General features: G+C 46.6%; 1 protein-coding gene across 1 annotated transcript; it reads left to right on the top strand.

Annotated features, from left to right (window-relative positions):
- The first annotated feature begins 3,196 nt into the window (after positions 1–3,196).
- LOC148507468 (uncharacterized) lies at positions 3,197–17,710 on the top strand. The gene is made up of 7 exons (XM_088446110.1): positions 3,197–3,201; positions 3,431–3,516; positions 10,095–10,166; positions 10,452–10,523; positions 10,833–10,970; positions 11,128–11,193; positions 17,634–17,710. Exons 1-7 carry the CDS (start codon positions 3,197–3,199, stop codon positions 17,708–17,710), a joined length of 516 nt encoding a protein of 171 aa, XP_088302236.1.
- Positions 17,711–19,537: the final 1,827 nt, after the last annotated feature.

Raw genomic sequence — 19,537 nt, forward strand, 5'->3', positions numbered from 1 at the left:
GAGAGACACAGACAGAGAGAGAGATTTATTTTACATTTTCAACTGCAATGCATAGTCTACAACACAGGTTCTCAAACTTGGTCCTCAGGACCCCAAACAGTGCATATTTTCCAGGTCTAAAATGTGTCAGTGAGTAATGAACACACCTGTGCTGGGTGACGTGGATAATATGACCTGTGTGGGGTCCTGTGTACCGAGTTTAAGAACCTCTGGTCTACAGGATGGTACTACACATAAGAATACTGTAGCAGTAATTTGTCACTGTGTGAATACAATTCGGTTTAACATGTAAGCGCTTGGTAAACACAATTGTATTAGTATAACTGATTAGTACTGTGTAGTGTAAGTACTTTAAAGTACAATTCTGATAGTTTACTCCCTATAGTTGTTAAACATACTAATCCTAGGCTACATATAGCTTATATAGCGGCCTTTAGCGCCAAACTATTAAGATAATTAAATGCTACAGAAATCCACAACAAGACATATTATACAGTATATCAGGGTTTCCCAAACTTGGTCCTCAATGTACCCTTACAGTCCAGGTTTTAAGGATATCCTTAAGAACATTATTATGTATCATTAATATAGTATCCTAGAGCAGGAGTTTCAAACCCTGACCTCAAGGTACATAACAGTCCATGTTTTAAGGCAGTCCATGCTTACACAGATGGTGTAAAATTGGAATTGCTATTTCATCCTTTTAATTCAGGACACATGAATTACACAGGTTCTGTAGCTGGCTGACTTCAAGTCTCCATTTCATCTGGTCTTAATCAGCCACAGAACCATTCACAGGTGTGAACTTAGTGGGACGATAAGGCAAGCCTATGTACAGCCAAGTTTTGAGAATGACACAAGTATTGGTTTAAACAAAATTTGCTGCTCCAGTGTTTTTAGACCTTTTTGTCAGATGTTACTATGGTATACTGAAGTAACATTACAAGCATTTCATAGGTGTCAAAGGCTTTTATTGACAATTACATTAAGTTTATGCAAAGAGTAAATATTTGACCCTTCTTTTTCAAGACCTCTGCAATTCGCCAACAGTAAAGCATCCTGAGACCATTCAGGTGTGGGGTTGCTTCTCAGCCAAGGGAGTGGGCTCACTCATAGTTTTGCCTAAGAACACAGCTAATAAAGAATGGTACCAAAACATCCTCTAAGAGCAACTTCTCCCATACATCCAAGAACAGTTTGGTGACTAACAATGCCTTTTCCAGCATGATGGAGCACCTTGCCATAAGGTAAAAGTGATAACTAAGTGGCTCGGGCAACAAAACATCAACATTTTGGGTCCATGGCCAGGAAACTCCCCAGACCTAAATCCCATTGAGAACTTGTGGTCAAATCTCAAGAGGCGGGGGGACAAACAAAAACCCACCAATTCTGACAAACTCCCAAGCATTGATTAGGCAAGAATGGGCGGCATCAGTCAGTATGTGGCCCGGAAGTTGATTGACAGCATGTCAGGCGAATTGCTGAGGTCTTGAAAAAAGAAGGGTCAACACTGCAAATATTCACTCTTTGCATAAACTTAATGTAATTGTCAATAAAAGCCTTTGACACTTATGAAATGCTTGTAAATAGATCTGAATACTTGAATAAGTTTGAGGAAAGATAAGCACCCCATTTAGTGATGGAATATTGCTAGTTCAGTAGAGGTTAAAGTAGAGGATGGGGCGTAGCCAGGAATGTGTCCATCAAAATAGTAGCCTATGGCAGTAATAAGGGGCAAGGCAGCTACTATTCATTATAAATAGTCTGGAAGGGAAGACATCTTCTTCTTTTCCAGTTTTGGAACCAGGAAAGGCTGAGTATCGCTGCTTAACTTAATTGCATTCATTGTTATCTACAGCCCATTCCAGCCTAGTCTCAGTCCTCACACCTGCCTCCCACCTCACTCCCTGCTGTGCCAGTAGTAGGCTGCGCTCTGCCCACCCCCAACCCCCGTCTCCTACTCAGCGTTTCCCGCCTTCAGTATTCCCTGGACCAGCCATTTGCCAACACCATTCCGATTAAGCGGCAACGTCCCGCAGCGGTGTACGTAGGACGCTGCCCCATGCATGGTCACGTGGGCAGCACGCACCCCGGTGGCTCCGGCGTCCATTCTCTCCCTTACAAGCGGCGAAGGCCAGACTCTCGCTACAATGGCAACCCCTCTGGGCCCCCGCGGCGCATGTCAGGCCGCTGCCCCGTGCATGGTCACATGGGCAGCGCACAACCCGGCCTCTCCGTCACTCACCCCCCCCTCATTCACCCTCCACCTTGTTACAAGGGGAGCCCCGATTATCCGGGCACCCCCTGACACACTATACCGGACCCCCCCGGCCCAGGCCACCGCACCACCAGTTGGCCCCGCCCACACCACTGCGGCAGCCATTTTCCCACAGTAAGCCCCACCTAGCAGGATGCTGTCCCCTGCTATTTCTTTACCCGCCCCCACTGCTTCAGGAGCAAGGGGGCAGCATCCCAGCGGCCACCCCTCCTTTATCATTTAGCTCCAGGGGCTCACATCCAGTTTCTCCAGGTCTTTATTACGTACAGGACTCTGCACCCAGCCGCTTCCCCACCCCCTTACCTTCAGCCAGCCCCCCCCCTTTTTCATGCTGTCCTACATAGGCGCTCGCAGATTGTTCCCAGCCCCCCCCCCATTGTTGCACACAGTTTTGTTCACCTATCCCCCAGTAACCATGCAGCATCAGCTTCACCCATTTAAATTTCCCTGCCTGTCTCCATTTCACAAGTGGCCACTGGTTTTACCAGCATTTACACCCGCCACTACACCTCAGCGCTGTTACACAACCCTCCTGCCCCCCACTACTCCTGGGCCCGCTACCACCGTTTCCCCATCACGATCAGCTGAAGGAGGTCACACCCCATGCTGCCACCTCACGTGTTATTATTTCAAGCCCTTAGGTTGCCATCTTAGAGTCTTCCAGGGTTCCGCAGGAAATGTCTTGGGCTGTCCAGGTTGATCAGAAGGGAGTCAAGTCGTGGTGGGCGCACCGCGCATCGAGGGACAAGCGTTCACAGGTAATGGCCGGGCCTTCCTCTGCCGGATCTGGTGAGCAGATTGACTCCTTTTGCGCAGCGTTTCCCCCTGTTTTTTGCATATTTTTGCATATTATATTATATTTATTGCAATGAATATTATAGCGATCCTTCCACATACACCGATAGGCCCAGTAAGTCCATGAGGTATTATGTGTGAGTACTATATTAACAGCTAGGGTCACGGTTGCAGCAGGGGATGGGGTCCATTGTGGAAACTCAGCTCCACTTTGGAGATTGGAGGGTAAAGTTATGGCAACACAGAAGGGGTAGTGGTTAATGTTACTGCCTCTCAGTGCAGACTTTGAGGGTTCATTTCCATCATTGGCCCCAACTGTGTGGAGTTTGTTTATGCTCTCTTGTACTCTGGTTTCAGGGAGCGGATTAAGAAAGGCAAGTTTGTAGGCATGTTTGCCAGTGCGGCGGAGGCTAAAAGGCTTAAACCAGACGAGGGCTTTGTTGGCAATTTGGGGTCAGTTACCGTCGTTCATACCGGATTTGGTTACTTGGCTTGTTCGTATTCGCGGTGGGTTTTGCGGGAACACCCGCCGGGGAATACATGGATATGATGAAGTACAGGCAGTTTTTTAGGAAGAAGCAGGAAGGTTAGGCAGTGTTTCACTTCGTGATTCAGGGACGTGGAGTTTTTTGGATTGAAAGTTACTCGGCAGTCCTACATACCTATGGGTTTCATGATAGCCTGGAAGCAGCACTGTCCAGCCTGTCCAAGTACCTCAAGTGCCGGGCGCGGTGAAGGCTATGCGTTGAATAATGCCTAGTGCAACAGGGAGTCGGGCGTAGGTGCAATGAATATCTGCATGCTGTGTGGTGTCGGCCCTCGGCCAGTAATATAGCCGTATTGGCGGGGCAGGAGCGGGTCGTGGAGTGAACGAAATGAGCAGCGAGGGGGTATTACATAGTGTTAGAGGGTTTTTAAGTTGGGTTTTCGTCTGCTCTTAACACGCAATATATACGTCGTATTCCAAACGGAACCTTCAGTCCATGCGCAATCACCCGGAAGTCGTTAGGAGTAACTTAGTAGCAGAGGTTAGATTGGGGCGCATTAGGGGCTCCCTTTTGCTGTCTTTCCCTGGGAAAGGATTTTGCACCTCATGGCTGGGGATGGTACGTAAGAGGGTGACGGGCAAGTTTAGATTTATCCAGCATCTTTCCTACCCGGAATGGTGATCTGCCAACGAGGCGTTAGATTCGGCAGTTTGCAGAGAGATGTCCCAATCCTTCGAGCAGGCACTGCAGAGTTTTGGCGAGCAAGCCCACCGGGCTAAAGTGGATATCGAATACACTTTCCGTATAATGCCGTTTTCACTCCGTACCTTTTCTGTGTAAGGGAATTTAAGTCGATGGAACTTATTCTGTAGTTAAGTTCTTTCCAATGGGTTGTTCTGCTTACTTTTCCTTTGTCGACTGTTGCAGCTAATTTTTGCAATGGCGCGTGCAAGCCCGTACACGGCACGGGGGGGGGGGGGGCGGGAGGGGAGCACCACAATTTTTTGGTTGCTTTACGGGTAGCGGGGCCAGTCGTTGGTTTTAGTTTGCAAGAATTTCCTTTTTCTTTACAGGCGTTTTTCATCGATTCAAGGTGTACCGATTTCTCGTGGCAAAACTGAGGTCTCTGTTTACATGTTTGTCCTGTATGGGCAATAGATAGGGACACTTTGCTAGGTCTTTGCCGATTGCCATTGGATAAAGTTAGTGAATTGGGGAAGCATCACTAAAGCAGTTGCAATCGCTTCTAGGCCATGAATTTTGATTGTAGAGTAATACCCACGGGCAGGAAATTGTCGTCGTTTGGACCACGCCATAGCCAGGATTCAAAATCTCACCATTTTTCGCTTGTCTCGGGACTTGTGGAAGGATCTGCACTTTTGTTTTGGTAATGTTTCGGGAGTTCGACGGAGCTAGAATTGGTTACCTGCTCAGGTGGACAATTATGGGTTCAGTTGCTTGAGGACGAGTCGAGCTCCGTAGTTTTCGTGGAGTTATTGTGCGCGAGAATTTGGCCGGATTCATGGATGTGGCAAGATCTAACTGCAAATATGCTGTTTTTGGAGTTTTTTGCAAGCATGGTTGCAGCCGAAGTCTGGGCTACCATACTCGGCAGCCGGAGGCTGAGTCCCCTCCGGCTTTACGTTTGTTTTAGGCATTTTTTCACCTCTTTATATGTTTGCGCAGGAGCATAGATGTTAGGGCTTGTCGCGTTCCGGGAGTGGAGTACGTATAGCAGATGTCCTTGTCTCGTTGTCCATGGATTGGGTTTCGGGGGCTGGCCTCCCCCTTTTTTGGTTGAGATAAATGGCTTACCCTGGTCCTGTTAATATCGGCTGGTTGTAGCGCCGGAATTTAAGTAGTTTGTTTTGTTGTCATTGGCTCCGCGTGCGCTGAGGATTTAGTTGACAGCTTGTAATGTTTAGCAAGGTTTCTTGGCTTATAAGGGCAAGGGAGGTTCGCCATTTCATTCATACCTGTTAGAATCGTTTGTAAATGACACGATCAAAGTCATTGCGGAGCGTCCACGTCGGCAGCTCGGTCTAGCGTGTTCTTATTTCACAAAGTTTCCTGGGATGTCGGTCGCGAACTGATGGTTTCTTTATTAGCTAAGGTAGGGAGAGGTCAAGGGTGGATGCCTCATTATAAGTGATTTCGCGAAGACCTATTGCGCTATCAATTTTAAAGTAGCCATAGTTACAAGGTCGGTGATCGCATCGGTTTATTAAGAGGCACAACTCTTTAATTTGCCAATATGGTTAGCTTAATTAGGGATCTTTATAATTCGCGGGTTGTTATCAAATAAGATGAGTTGGACATCAATGGGTTGTTGTTTGAGAATTAAGTTTCAGTCTAACCTGTAATTGTGTCGTATACATAGATTAATAAACTGATCAGCTTGCTAAAGGGCGATGGACCTCTATCCCGGCTCAAGCACACCCTTTCTCCAATCCAGTAGTTTTGGCCATCCGTTTAATAGGTCACGGCCCCGGGTAGCGCACGCTGGCTCCTCCACGCCACTCATACATTATCTAGGCTTTACTTTACAAGGGTCTTTCACAACTGTTTGATTGCTTTAGATTTGCCGCTAGATCAGTTTGGCACACATTTTTCTGGATTATGGCGGCAACCTGCATGGAACCTCCTTCCGTTGACACCTTAAACATTTAGGTCGATGGTAGTCCTCAGCCTACGAGAATTAGTTGCGTGGCGATAAGTGGCATAGTTAGCAGCGCTTCTTCCGAGTTTGTTGGGAAACCCAGGGGCCCTATGCCTACTGCCGCTATGGATTTTGAAGGGCTTTTCAAATTTATCCTCAAAGAGGTTTTGCTGTTTTTCACCTTCAGATGGGTCACCCAACTATTGTTTTCCTTCCCTTGGCTAGGCTGTTTTTCTATAAATTGTATTAACCTATCCGGGCGTGATTAACCCCTTTTTGCAGGTTTATAGGAATGCTAGCTGTCGGGTGTGGTTCGTGGGACATTCATGTATCTATTGGGCTAATGAGCATCCTTTAGCATTTTCAGGCCCTGCATTTATTAGGTACTAATAAGAATCAGTGGTTCGGTTTTAGGGGCATGCCCTGAGGTGGCCTTTATTAGATGTTTATGGACAGCGGAAGCCAGATTAGGGACCCCATTTGGTGGTACATTTGGGGGGGCAATGATATGTGTATTTGTGATTGCATTGCACTTATTCTTGCTATTAGGAAGGACCTGCAAATAGTCTACTAGAGATGGCCGGCAGTAGGGTAGGCTGGTGGTAATATCTAGTCCGGTCACTAATGGACGGATGTGTTATATTGGCACCTTCTATTGCCTTGCAAGGAGGGGAATATTTATAGGCCCAATGGGATACACCTCAGGGGCACAGGTATAGAGTCTTGCATTAGTAACAGTGCTGTCTTCCTTGGTGTGCGATTATTTCCTGATGGGTGGCGGGGCTCGGCTCTTTGAGCCGAGCTTTTGTGGGAACCAGTGCTCCTAGGTGGCCTATCACAGCGTAAGAGTGCCTGGGTAGCATTTGCCTTTTGATAGCGGCGAGTTGGTCATTCCCTTTGGGGGAGGACTGGGCCATCATCTTAGGGAGGGGTCAAGGGCTATGCCAAGTAAGGGAGAATGGTTCTACCTCAGGCCAGTTTGCGCCGGGCGGGGATCCGCCTCTTATTTAGTTAGTCAAATATAATTGCCGGGCTGTGGCCTTAGAGCACTGCTTTTTTACTGCCACCATCTTTCTAATTACAAATTGATCAATAAATTTTGGCTGTATCCTCTTTTAATTCCACATTGGTGTCCATGTGGTTATTTCTAGTTAGTAGTTACAAATCTGCCCAGCTATTTTGTTGCTCATGGCGTGGCGTGAGTCACACCATGGACTTGTGGCGTGGCGTTCAGGCCTCTGAGTCGCGCCATGGACTTGTGGAATACCGTGGCTACGGCATGTAATACAGTGCTTAACCGCTGGGTGGCGAGTGCTCCACATTTGTAATTGCATGTAATATAGTGCTTAACCGCTGGGTGGCGAGTGGTCCACTGTACTGAATGCCTTGTATAGAATGCCATAATGTTAAACTTACAGTAAATTGGGTGGATATCACATTCACAGCATTTTCATGTACGCACAACCCATACTGTATTTTTAATGTCGCATAATATACATATACAGTATACACTGTAGTACTGTACCGTACGTAACATCTTATAACAGGATGCAAATCACTGCACATACTGTACGGTGCAGTAACTGAATAGTAGAGAAGTTGCCTGAGTTGTTGTCACGGTATAACCGATACTGTAGATTAATGAGATGCACGCACAGCTTTCACTGATATGGGATGCATTACAGTATGACAATTTTTTTTTTATTTTTATTAAAAAACAACAGCGGGAGGAGTGCACAAGGATGAGGCCACTCTCTGTGGTTCACTGTAGCTGTCGTGTGGGCTAGTGGTTAGGTGATCACTTTGGTAGAATTATGGTCCCGGGTTCGATCCCTGGAAAAGAATATACCGTACCGTATATTTTTTTTTGTCACTGACACTATAGTGAAACTACTCTATGGCGTACAGTATGTACATAACTGCAGAAACTGCTAGTGAATCTACTGTCTAGAATGTGAGACAGGGCTCTGCATCACAAACTGTGCGACCAAAACCGCAAAACGCAAACATGCGACAACGCATATGCGGTCTCAGCCGAGTTCACTATGGCTACGTCCCTTGGACTGTGTCTGAGAGTGGTTTCCGTCTGTGAGAGAGCGCTCTGTGTTCAAAGCTGACTGTGCGTTTGAAGCGCAAAATAGCGTTGCATCGCAAACTTATGACATTGGTGATGCTGCTCCAACCTTGCACACTAAGTACGGTAGTAGTGGGATCTGTATGAGAGAGAGCTCTCTGTATTACACGGTTGGCGCTATGGTCGCTGTCAGCCATCTGCGATGGATTACAAATGGAGGGGGGTACAATGGGATCTGTGGCGCCAAGCCATATGCCATGTAGCGCTATGCTATCACTGAGCATGCGCAGTTGGCTGTATTCTTGCAGTCAGTACAGTATTGTACTCTATGCTGTTGCATTTTCATCTGTGGTGGGCGCATGCCCAGTAAGAGGGTTGCGATGGGATTTCTGGCGCATGCCCAGTGGGCTGAGAGTCATACACAGTGCATCAGGTCCCTTCCCCCAAAGCAAGCAAAGAGCCTCACATTACCATAATAAAGGAAGCTTTGTTAATCCATTTACTGTAAGCAGTCAGCTCTGCCCTAGTGTCCTGAAAAATGCTACGAATTGTCACCATTGCCAAGGACACCATCCCCCCGGCTGCTAGGACAACTAGTGTGCCGCTATGAATGTGCCTGTACTGAATATCCAAAACTGACGGTGCCGTACAATTTAGCACCACAGAATAGTGATTTCATAACTGCAGAAACTGCTAGTGAATCTACTGTCTAGAATGTGAGACAGGGCTCTCCATCACAAACTGTGCGACCAAAACCGCAAAACGCAAACATGCGACAACGCATATGCGGTCTCAGCCGTGTTCACTATGGCTACGTCCCTTGGACTGTGTCTGAGAGTGGTTTCCCTCTGTGAGAGAGCGCTCTGTGTTCAAAGCTGACTGTGCGTTTGAAGCGCAAAATAGCGTTGCATCGCAAACTTATGACATTGGTGATGCTGCTCCAACCTTGCACACTAAGTACGGTAGTAGTGGGATCTGAATGAGAGAGCTCTCTGTATTACACGGTTGGCGCCATGGTGGCTGTCAGCCATCTGCGATGGATTACAAATGGAGGGGGGTACAATGGGATCTGTGGTGCCAAGCCATACGCCATGTAGCGCTATGCTATCACTGAGCATGCGCAGTTGGCTGTATTACTGCAGTCGGTATAGTATTGTATTCTGTTGCATTTTCATCTCTGGCGGGCGCATGCCCAGTAGGAGGGTTGCGATGGGATTTCTGGCGCATGCCCAGTGGGCCGAGAGTCATACACAGTGCATCAGGTCCCTTCCCCCAAAGCAAGCAAAGAGCCTCACATTACCATAATAAAGGAAGCTTTGTTAATCCATTTACTGTAAGCAGTCAGCTCTGCCCTAGTGTCCTGAAAAATGCTACGAATTGTCACCATTGCCAAGGACACCATCCCCCGTCTGCTAGGACAACTAGTGTGCCGCTATGAATGTGCCTGTACTGAATATTAAAAACTGACAGTGCCGTACAATTTAGCACCACAGAATAGTGATTTCATGCTGCGTAAGTAAAGTACACCACATTGTTTTCTACAGCACTGTATCGCTCTCCTTTTTTTCCCTTTTCAGTCTCTCTCTCTCTTTTTCTCTCTGTCTTTTTCTCTCCCTCTCCCCCCCTCCCTCTCCCTCTGTCTGTGTTTGTTGTTATGGAGGCTCTGTTCAAGATTTATGGTGCGTACACACTGGGCGATAAAGTGGATGACTCAGGGAGCATATCGTGTAGTGTGTATGCACCATTACACAGTTTATTTGTTTCTAAATGGTTTTGATGGAAACTGTTCTTTTTCCACAGTCCCAGCACCAGCAACACCACCACCACCAACAGCAGCAACACCACCTCCACCCAGTGGCGTCTCCATGCTGCGTAAGTAAAGTACACCACATTGTTTTCTACAGCACTGTATCGCTCTCCTTTTTTTCCCTTTTCAGTCTCTCTCTCTCTCTCTTTTTCTCTCTGTCATTCTCTCTCCATCCCTCCCCTCCCTCTCCCTCTGTTTGTTGTTATGGAGGCTCTGTTCAAGATTTATGGTGCGTACACACTGGGCGATAAAGTAGACGACTCATGGAGCATATCGTGTAGTGTGTTCGCACCATTACACAGTTTATTTGTTTCCAAATGGTTTTGATGGAAACTGTTCTTTTTCCACAGTCCCAGCACCAGCAACACCACCACCACCACCACCAGCAACACCACCACCACCCAGTGGCGTCTCCATGCTGCGTAAGTAAAGTACACCACATTGTTTTCTACAGCACTGTATCACTCTCCTTTTTTTCCATTGTCAGTCTCTCTCTCTCTCTCTCTCTTTTTCTCTCTGTCTTTCTCTCTCCCTCTGCCCCCCTCCCTCTCCCCCCTCCCTCTCCCTCTGTCTGTGTTTGTTGTTATGGAGGCTCTGTTCAAGATTTATGGTGCGTACACACTGGGCGATAAAGTGGACGTCTCAGGGAGCATATCGTGTAGTGTTTATGCACCATTACACAGTTTATTTGTTTCCAAATGGTTTTGATGGAAACTGTTCTTTTTCCACAGTCCTACCACCACCAACGGCGGCAGCGGAGGCCCCACCACCACCACCACCAATGGCGGCAGCGGAGGAACCACCACCACCAATGGCGGCAGCGGAGGCACCACCATTTTCCACATTTAGAACGCGGCTTGCCGCCCTGAGTAAGTACCGTGCACTACTGTACTGTACATTGTGCTCTCCTTTTTACAGTGCCTCTCTCTTCCTCCTGTACTCCAAAGACCCATCTCCAACCTCTTCTCCTTACACACTAATTGTTTCTGTACTTGTGTAACAGGAATATTTTTTTTTTTCCCACAGTGCGGGAACATGGAAGGCCACAGCCCCCCACCGGCCAGTTGCCAGAAGCTGGGCCAAGCAGGCCGTGTAAGTACTGTACCCTACACAATTGTACAGTATATTGTCTTCTTCTGTACTGTCTCTCTCTCCTTTTTTTTGTTTACACAGCGTCTCTTTCCCTCTCTTCTTTACTACAAAGACGCATCTCCAACCTCTTCTCCTTACAGACTTTGTGTTTTTTTTTTATAAAGGACATTACTCTAAAGGTGCCGGTATGACAACCACTGCATGATTACGACATTGTAATCATGCAGTTGTTTGTCAGTACAGTAAGTGATGAGCCTACTCTGAACAAGCAGTTGTTCAGTGCAGGGTCATCAATCATTTGCAAACATGCTTTGCAGATACTGTACAGTAATAGTCATTAAATTGTGGGAGGTTACTGTACTGTATCTACACCGCACCAAAAGTATGCCTCTGTCTGCCAGCTTCAGTCAGTATAATCACTTTTGGTGTAGCAATGTTTAAACTGTATAGTACTTTTCCTGCATTGTACCGTACTGTAGCCATTGTATTGTTCTGTTTGTTTATGTACTGTACAGTACTTTGTTAGGAGCTACAGTAGCCAAACCATTTACAGTAGCACCATACCAATATAAAGGTAAATACAGCACTGTTAATGTGAATATATTTTTTTCCAATACAGTCTTCAGGCAGGGACCCCAAAGGAGGCAGGGACCATGCCTGACTCGAGGTAGAGTACAGTATTTACGTTAGTGTCAAGATTGTACAATATTGTGTATTAGTGTTGTAATACTGTACCCTTTTTTTTCTCTCCACAGAACAAATTATGTTCTTTTTAGGCCTGTACCGGCAGATGGCCCACCACCTAGTGGATCTTTTTTTTTATTTTTTGGTTACTTTATTTTTGTTTATTTATGATTTTTATTAAAATTTGTTTTATTCAGTAAAACGTTTTCTGTCTTTACTTGGTTCTGTGGATAAAGTACAGTATACTGTATTTACATTTATTGATACTGTAACAACTAAAATGTAAGAAAATACAGTACAGTAAGTCACCCATTCAGTACTTTTATTAATTGCACACCACTCTTAAGGGGTGATTTAATAAAGCTTGGGGAGAGATAAAATTGGAGAAACTGTAAATACAGTAGCACCAACCAATTAGCTACTGTACTACAGTAACTGTCATTTTTCAAACACAGCCTGTACAGTGACAGTTAGGATCTGATTGGTTGGTGCTATTTATCTACAATTTTATCTGTCTAAGCTTTAACTAAATAAATACACGACAACAGTAAACTTTTTTTACCCAATCATGTGTTTTTGCTCCAATAGGTGAAAAAGTGCCAACCAATGTGCTCCCAACTGTCATCTCACAGGCGGTGTTTGAAAAATGACAGTTGGGAGCTGATTGACACCTTATCACTTTTCACTCTGTCTCCTAACACTGCTTAGTACAGTAAATAGACCCCTTGGAGTGAAAAGACGAGACCGGCTAAAAAAAAAAAGTAAATAGACCACCCCTAAATTCAAAACGTCCCTCAGTGTATACAGTACTGTATGTCTACTGTACTGTATTCTACTGTAAGTGCCGGGCAGCTGTGAAATCACTGTGATGGGCAACAGGGATACTGTACAGTATATGACTGTGGGCGGCAACCCCCATCGGCCGGCGCGCCCCTGGTGAGTGAAATCCTGGCCAATAGGACGATACACCCCTGCACCTTTTTAATGACAGATGCACGTGTTGGGTCTCAGGCGCACTTAAAGACTGAATTACATACAGTACAAACACCAATTGTATAAATTAATGACAATTTTTATTTAACCTACAGTAACATGCTTTACAGAGGGGGGGGGAACTTCTTTAGCTTTCCACCCCCGTAGTCCTCTACTGTACCCCGCTTCTTTCTTCTGCCGCTGGCATGTCCAGGAGTTCCAAGCTGGACATGGACATGACTACTGTACAGTACCTAGGAGGAAAGAGATGACGTGAGAACAGTCCTTACTCAATGACGACCGATACGCCCTACTGGACCGAGGAATACACAAAAAGAGTAGGCTTTTAAGTTAAAATCATCACCGGCACTTTTGGCCTTAGATGCAGAGTTTCACCTATACCAGGTGCAGACTCTACCTTGCATCAGAGTGCAAGGTCCACTGTACGCCCTGAAGAAAGGAGGATAGGCAGAGACAAACAGATAGTAAAAGACAGACACACAGGTATGGTACGGTACATACAGTACTCACCGGAGATACTCTTGTTCTTTGTCCCGCTCAATCCCACACAGAGGTCCCTGTAGGAGAGAGAATATGCCATGCAAGGCCCTTTCCTTCTCTAATAGTGTCACACTAATCTACTGTAACATTAATATCAGCCCTACTGTATCTCACCAGCCTAACAAACTACAATATAAATTAATGTACAGTACAGTTGGCCTCACAGAGGGCCTACCGGTACCTGTTATGGTGGAAGAGGCTTTGAGGGGGGGAACTGCTTTAGCTCTTTTGCTTTCCACCCATGTAGTCCTCTCTTGTCCTCCGCTTTTCTCTTCACATGGGTCTTCCTCTCTTCAGACCTGTTGGTCTACTGTAGGTTGGTTTAATGTTCCGTTGGCCTCACATAGGACCTATCTGTTATGGTGGAAGAGGCTTTGAGGGGGGGAACTTCTTTAGCTCTTTTGCTTTCCACCCCTTTAGTCCTCTCCTGTCCTCAGCTTCTTTCTTCTGCCGCTGCCATGTCCTGGACAGCGGCGGCGCCGGGTCTTCCTGTCTTCTGACAAGTCCCTTCAAGTCGTGTTTGTTGATTGCAGATCTGTACTTGTATGCGTGACTGTCCTCCATGCATGTTTCCTTGGCATGTGCAGCACCCCATTCAGCGTGTCCTTTATCCGGGTAAGTTCTTCTTTTCCAATCCTGAATCTTGTCCGGCATCTTGAGAGGATATCTTCTCTTAAATTGTTGGGGATTGGCACTTTCTTCCGACTTCCATCAAAGTTAACCCGCTTCGTCCAATTGCAATACAGGTCGTAGGGCACGTGTTCCTGAAATATTGCTTGCGCATATCAATGCATCTCACAATTCACAGCTCTGTAAATTTCATTGTCCTTGTCAACGTTGATCACAGCCAGTGGTATATCTGGTAAGGGTGTTCCAAATACAGTCAGTGGTGCTGGCGTGCTCGACATGACAGGCGTTCCTGGTGAAAATACAGGCATGCTTGCATTGTTGATCCTTGATTCTTCAACTGACCGTTCAGGCAGGCGATGTGATGCCACTGATGTACTCTCCCACTGAGGCAGGCTGCATGATGGCACTGGTGTCATGTCCAAGTGCTCTGATGCCACTGTATTGTCCATATGTAGCAAGTGGAAGGATGGGTCAGTCTCCAAGTTGAAATCGTCATCGTTCTCCTCAGGCTCAAATTCATCCGGTGTGACCATTTCATACTGGATTGCCTGGTCATGTCTCTTCCTGGTACTCTGGGCAGCGGCCTCTTGCCATTCTTCTTTACTTTGCCAGATTGCTTCTTTCATTGCTTCTGCAATGGTGTCCTTCAGCCCTTCCTTCAGCTCTTCTTTCAAGTTGTCAATTTTCGCTTCCAGTTGACCAACTTTTCCGACGAGGTCTCTCACCATCCTGGCACAGCTACATGTGCATGCGTTATCTTCTTGGAATGACAGTTTTCGCCAAGTTGGTGAGCAGGATACATCTTCAACAAGAGGCTCAAAGGTGTCCAATTCTTCTGGCCCATAAATGACTGGTGTTTCCTCCTGGTTCGGGACATTCATGGGTTGCTCCACGTTCCCTGGTCCATTTTCTCCGATGTCCACTTGCAAAGTGTTGTTCTTCGCCTTTGCATTCTTCCTTGCCTTGACTAGAAGAGGTACCTGTAAATTTTCCTTACCTGTTTTCTTCTTGGAAGGTTTGCTTGTAGACCGTTGTGGGACTAGTGCACTCAGCCTTTTGGTCAGTGGAAGTGGGCAAGATTCATTTCCGTTGTAAAAACCTTTGCTCTTCACCATTTTGACAGTTCGGTGCACTCTGAAATACACAAGTATAAAGACACTAAATACAATGTTAAGTAAAATAGTGGAAATACTGATTGGTATGTGTGTGTACTGTATACAGTAAATGTTTCACATTACAACACTGTAAACAATGACAGTACTCTTTCTGTCTCCTAAGACTGTGCGTGTGTTATACAGTATATACAGGTAAATATAGGAGATTACACAGTGCTAAAACTGTTAAAGCACTTACCACTATTGTGAGATTGTATAGAGGCACAAGATAATAAATATGATAAATACAGGTGTATAAAAAACACTCCCTAATTATATACTGTACGGTAAGGTACAGTAGGTGTCAGCTCAACAGTAATAAAATGTGTGAATATCTCAACTGATATACAATACAGTACTGTAAAGTACAGCGCCAAATTTGCTATTTTTATAACATAAATCAAAACTTAGTGTGTACATGACCATTAAAACCATTAGTCTCAAAGTTAAATGTGCAAACTGGTGCAATAATGCAAACACACGTTAAACACAGCAATATTGCGACTGAAACTAAAATGGCCGCCGAGCAAAACAAGATGGCGGCGGGCACTCACGGGAAACTATGAGGGGCAACGGGAGGTTAGGAATGATCCGTATGTGTGTGTGATAGTTACTGGATTCACAAGTAAGCCTCTACGGGGATGGGTGAAGGACGGGGCATACCGCTATTCTTGTGGTTGGTTTTTCCTACCACTATATTGCAAGCAGTTCTGACTATAAAACAACCAGGTGACGTGGTCAATGACGCTGCTGTATTAATTATGCACACCTATAAAATGCCCGCTTTGACCTTTAAGCACGCCTGCGTTCTGATCTCCACTCCCCGTTTTCATGCACCTTCCCCTGTTACCACCCACATACGCCTCATCCTGTCACTCAAAATTGCAGGCCTTCGCTATATAGCGAACAACGATTTTCGGCCACACTGACTGGTTCGCGCATGCGTACTAAAAACCGTACGCATGCGCAGATGTGCGAACATTGCTCGGAACGAGCGTACTGCCGCTTACGAGCGGCTCTGAATGAAGCCCTTTGTGAAAAGCAATACTTGTGTCATTCTCAAAACTTTTGCCCATGGCTGTACAGTATAATAAAACAGACAGAAGTACTAAAATCAGTTTCCACTTACTTTTTAGGAGGCGTCTTAAGTAAAAAGACTCTCCCTGACAACTTTCTAATGCAATGCTGTGTCCAAAGATACGTCAGCTGTGTGGCCATCGTACACACCCCTGTTTTCTTGAACACTCTGTGTCGCCACCCCCAAATCAGCATGTCAGTTATACAGCAGCAATTGGGGCACTGCAAGTGACATCCCAGCCCCAGATCTGCACATGCGGAGTGTTGTGGCTTCTGTGCATGTATAGATCTATAAACATTGGAGATGTGCTCAATCATCGGCTTTACATACATATCTACATATCTGAAATAGGCCGGCCAAGGAGAGTGCACGAAAACTCACCCCATCGGCGATGCCAGCAGCAGAGAGACATTCCATGTCTTGAATATTCAACTTCTGTCTTGTCCCCCAATTAAGGGTGGACATCGGCAGCCGATGGTTGCTAACCATCAATGTTCCTGATTCGATGGAAGTACCATCGGTATTCGATGGTTGCCAGACATCAGTTACAGCTTTCCAATGCTCATCCGATAGATGACAGCTACTATTTAGCTGTAGCCATCTGGAAGTGATGCCCAAAGCTCAGCTAATGTGCGCATATGCAAAGTTCTGAATGCTTCTGTGCATGTGGACAGTATGTATAACCATCGATGATTATACCCTAGAATGGTTAATATGCGATGGCTAGTAGCCATTGCATTGCTGGATTTGATGTTGGAAGCACAATGACCATTCAATGCCAATGTTCATGCCTGTACTCAGTGGGCCTGATTCAGCAGTAAATGCAAGAGCATTGCTGATCACAGATTCCCGATCATCGGGAATGAGGGCGTGCGCAGGCCCATTCTGCGAGTGTGCATAATGGGTCCTGCCAAGATGCGCGGAAGCCCTTGAATGCCTCCGTCTGATTGACAATCAGAGGCATTTAAAGGGCAGTGCATGGGCGGCCGGCGTTCCCACAAACGGGGGCGTGTCCGCCCCACTTTCTGGGGGTGGCCAGCCCAGGATCCTGGGCTAGCAAGCCGGCCAGGCTGAGTAAGCTGAGGCTTTCTCAGCTGGCCGGAGTCCCGGCACCATCCACTATCGCGACAATTGACCACCGATGGTCGTGATGGTGATCCCAACCTGCGACCTCCGTCACAGTGCTGGGATCGCAATTGCAGCAGGGGCTGTCATACACCTCCTGCTGCATTTGCATTATTGCAAGGATCGCAATTGCAAAACTGCCTGCGTGCAGCTTTGAAATTGCGATCCTTGCTGAATCATGCCCATTGTGTCCTCATGAAAACACGTTCTGCAACTTTATGGCTTTTTTTTTAAAGCTTTATTGACAAAAGAACAAAACTTCACAGAGGAGAAGACGTCCAGATTTTCAACTCTTCTCTCTGTAGGTAGGTAGATAATGACACCTCCAATAGACGATTTCAGCGCTGGCAAAGATGGCTTGAGATAAGTGACCCATCTCCTTAGTAATACCTGGGTCACTTAGCACTGCTATTGGTGCTTATGGCGGCACCAATGATCCAGCTGGCTATTAACGCAGGCTGAAGGCAGAGGAAACTCTTTAGTACAAGATGTCGAAAATCGGTTGGTGCTCCTGGCTGCCCAGAAGACTTGGGCAGTCTCCTGAAGCCAGCCTGCACCCACTGCGTCCGCCCACTCACTGAGTGAAGTGGGTGGTCCGTAAAGCCGATAACGCGATTCACGCTGATACAATCATGTTTAACCATTTAAGTACTACTACTTTACAAATAAAAAATGACAAAGACACCAAATAATAATGTGAAACTAGGTGCCACTGTCTGTGACACAATGGTGGCCACTGGCACCCACGTCGCTTGCTCACATAAAATCATTGTGACACAATCAGACGTGTATTAAGAGAGGAGGGGGCCTGTGTGCATTCCCCGTCCGGGGCCCCCTCCTCTCTCCCTGGCAGGCAGCCGCGCACTGACCACAGCAGTAAACTCTGGGAACTAGCCTGTGCCCCGAGTCTACTGCGCATGTGCATGTCACCGGGAAAATGGTGCAGCCGCCATTTTCCTGCTGTTTTCCCTACTGTGCATCTGCAAAACGCCTGGAAAATGGCCGCAGCGCCCATTTTCCAGGTGTTTTGTGCAGCGCTACAGTCGACGAGAGACTTTGGCGGGGTAAGTATTAAAAAAATATTGGTGCATGGTGTGCGGTGTGGATTCCCCCTGGACCCAGGGACCCGTGTGCACCGCACACCCTGCACCCATTATAAATACGCCCCTGGACACAATGGTGGACCGGCGTAGATAGATACTATTCCGAATCCTTGTTCCACCAGATTACAATAAATCCAAGAACTGGTTAAGCTGTACCACGTGTGGTCTAACCACCACCAGCACAAACACCTGCGTTACACACACATGGCACCATCAGTACCTTTTTGCATCTGGGTCTAACTTCTCATCTAGAGGACTACTGCACCAAGCACATTCCGCTAGGCATAACTGTGACAGCTTTACTCTGGTACTACTCTGCTAACAAACCCCTCAAAAACGTCAGGGGAAAACTGTTGGTGTATCCTGCATCCATGGGGATACTCAGGGGTCTATTTACTAAGCTGTGATAGGAGATAAAGGGAACAGTGATAAGGTACCAGCCAATCAGCTCCTACATGCCATATCACAGGCTGTGTATGAAAAATGACAGTTAGGAGCTGATTGGCTGGTACTTTATCACCGTTCACTTTATCTCCTAACACAGCTTAGTAAGTAGACCCCTCGGTTTTATAATACTGCTAAAGTGAACATAGAAACACAGAGCGGGATGCGTTGGTAACGGCGGTATGCATGACGAACACCGCAAAGGACTGCCCTCTCAGTAAGAGTGGCCCTTTGTGATGGAGGGACTTCCGGGTCTATAACCCAGAACCCCTCTGGCGTCTTTCTGTGTATGCACAGAAGGACGCGCATGCCGCAGGGGCTGCTGGGAAGGATCCTTCTCTCAGCACTCTCCCGATAGAAGCCCATAGGCTTCTATAGGCTAACTCTATCAGGAAGATGGCGTTACACATGGCAACCAGGCCCCCTTAGTTCATTCCATTCCGGGGCTTGGTGCATATGAGAAATGCGGTCAAACCCACATTTTCGGAGTTTGAGCGCATTTCTCCCCTTCCTGCATCCCGCCCACAGTGTGGTCCCACTGTTATCACTGTGGGACTGGTTCCTTAATTGATGTTTGGGAGAGATTTTTCACA

Source organism: Taudactylus pleione, unplaced genomic scaffold (assembly GCF_031769625.1).
Source record: "Taudactylus pleione unplaced genomic scaffold, aTauple2 ptg000393l, whole genome shotgun sequence".
Lineage (NCBI taxonomy): Eukaryota > Metazoa > Chordata > Amphibia > Anura > Myobatrachidae > Taudactylus > Taudactylus pleione.

Bases quoted from the DNA above. Each gene is read 5' to 3' on its own strand.
- LOC148507468 (XM_088446110.1), top strand. The intron at 3,517-10,094 runs GCAATTTGGGGT...CTTTTTCCACAG, and splicing joins ACCAGACGAGGGCTTTGTTG to TCCCAGCACCAGCAACACCA. The intron at 10,971-11,127 runs GTAAGTACCGTG...TTTTTCCCACAG, and splicing joins AACGCGGCTTGCCGCCCTGA to TGCGGGAACATGGAAGGCCA.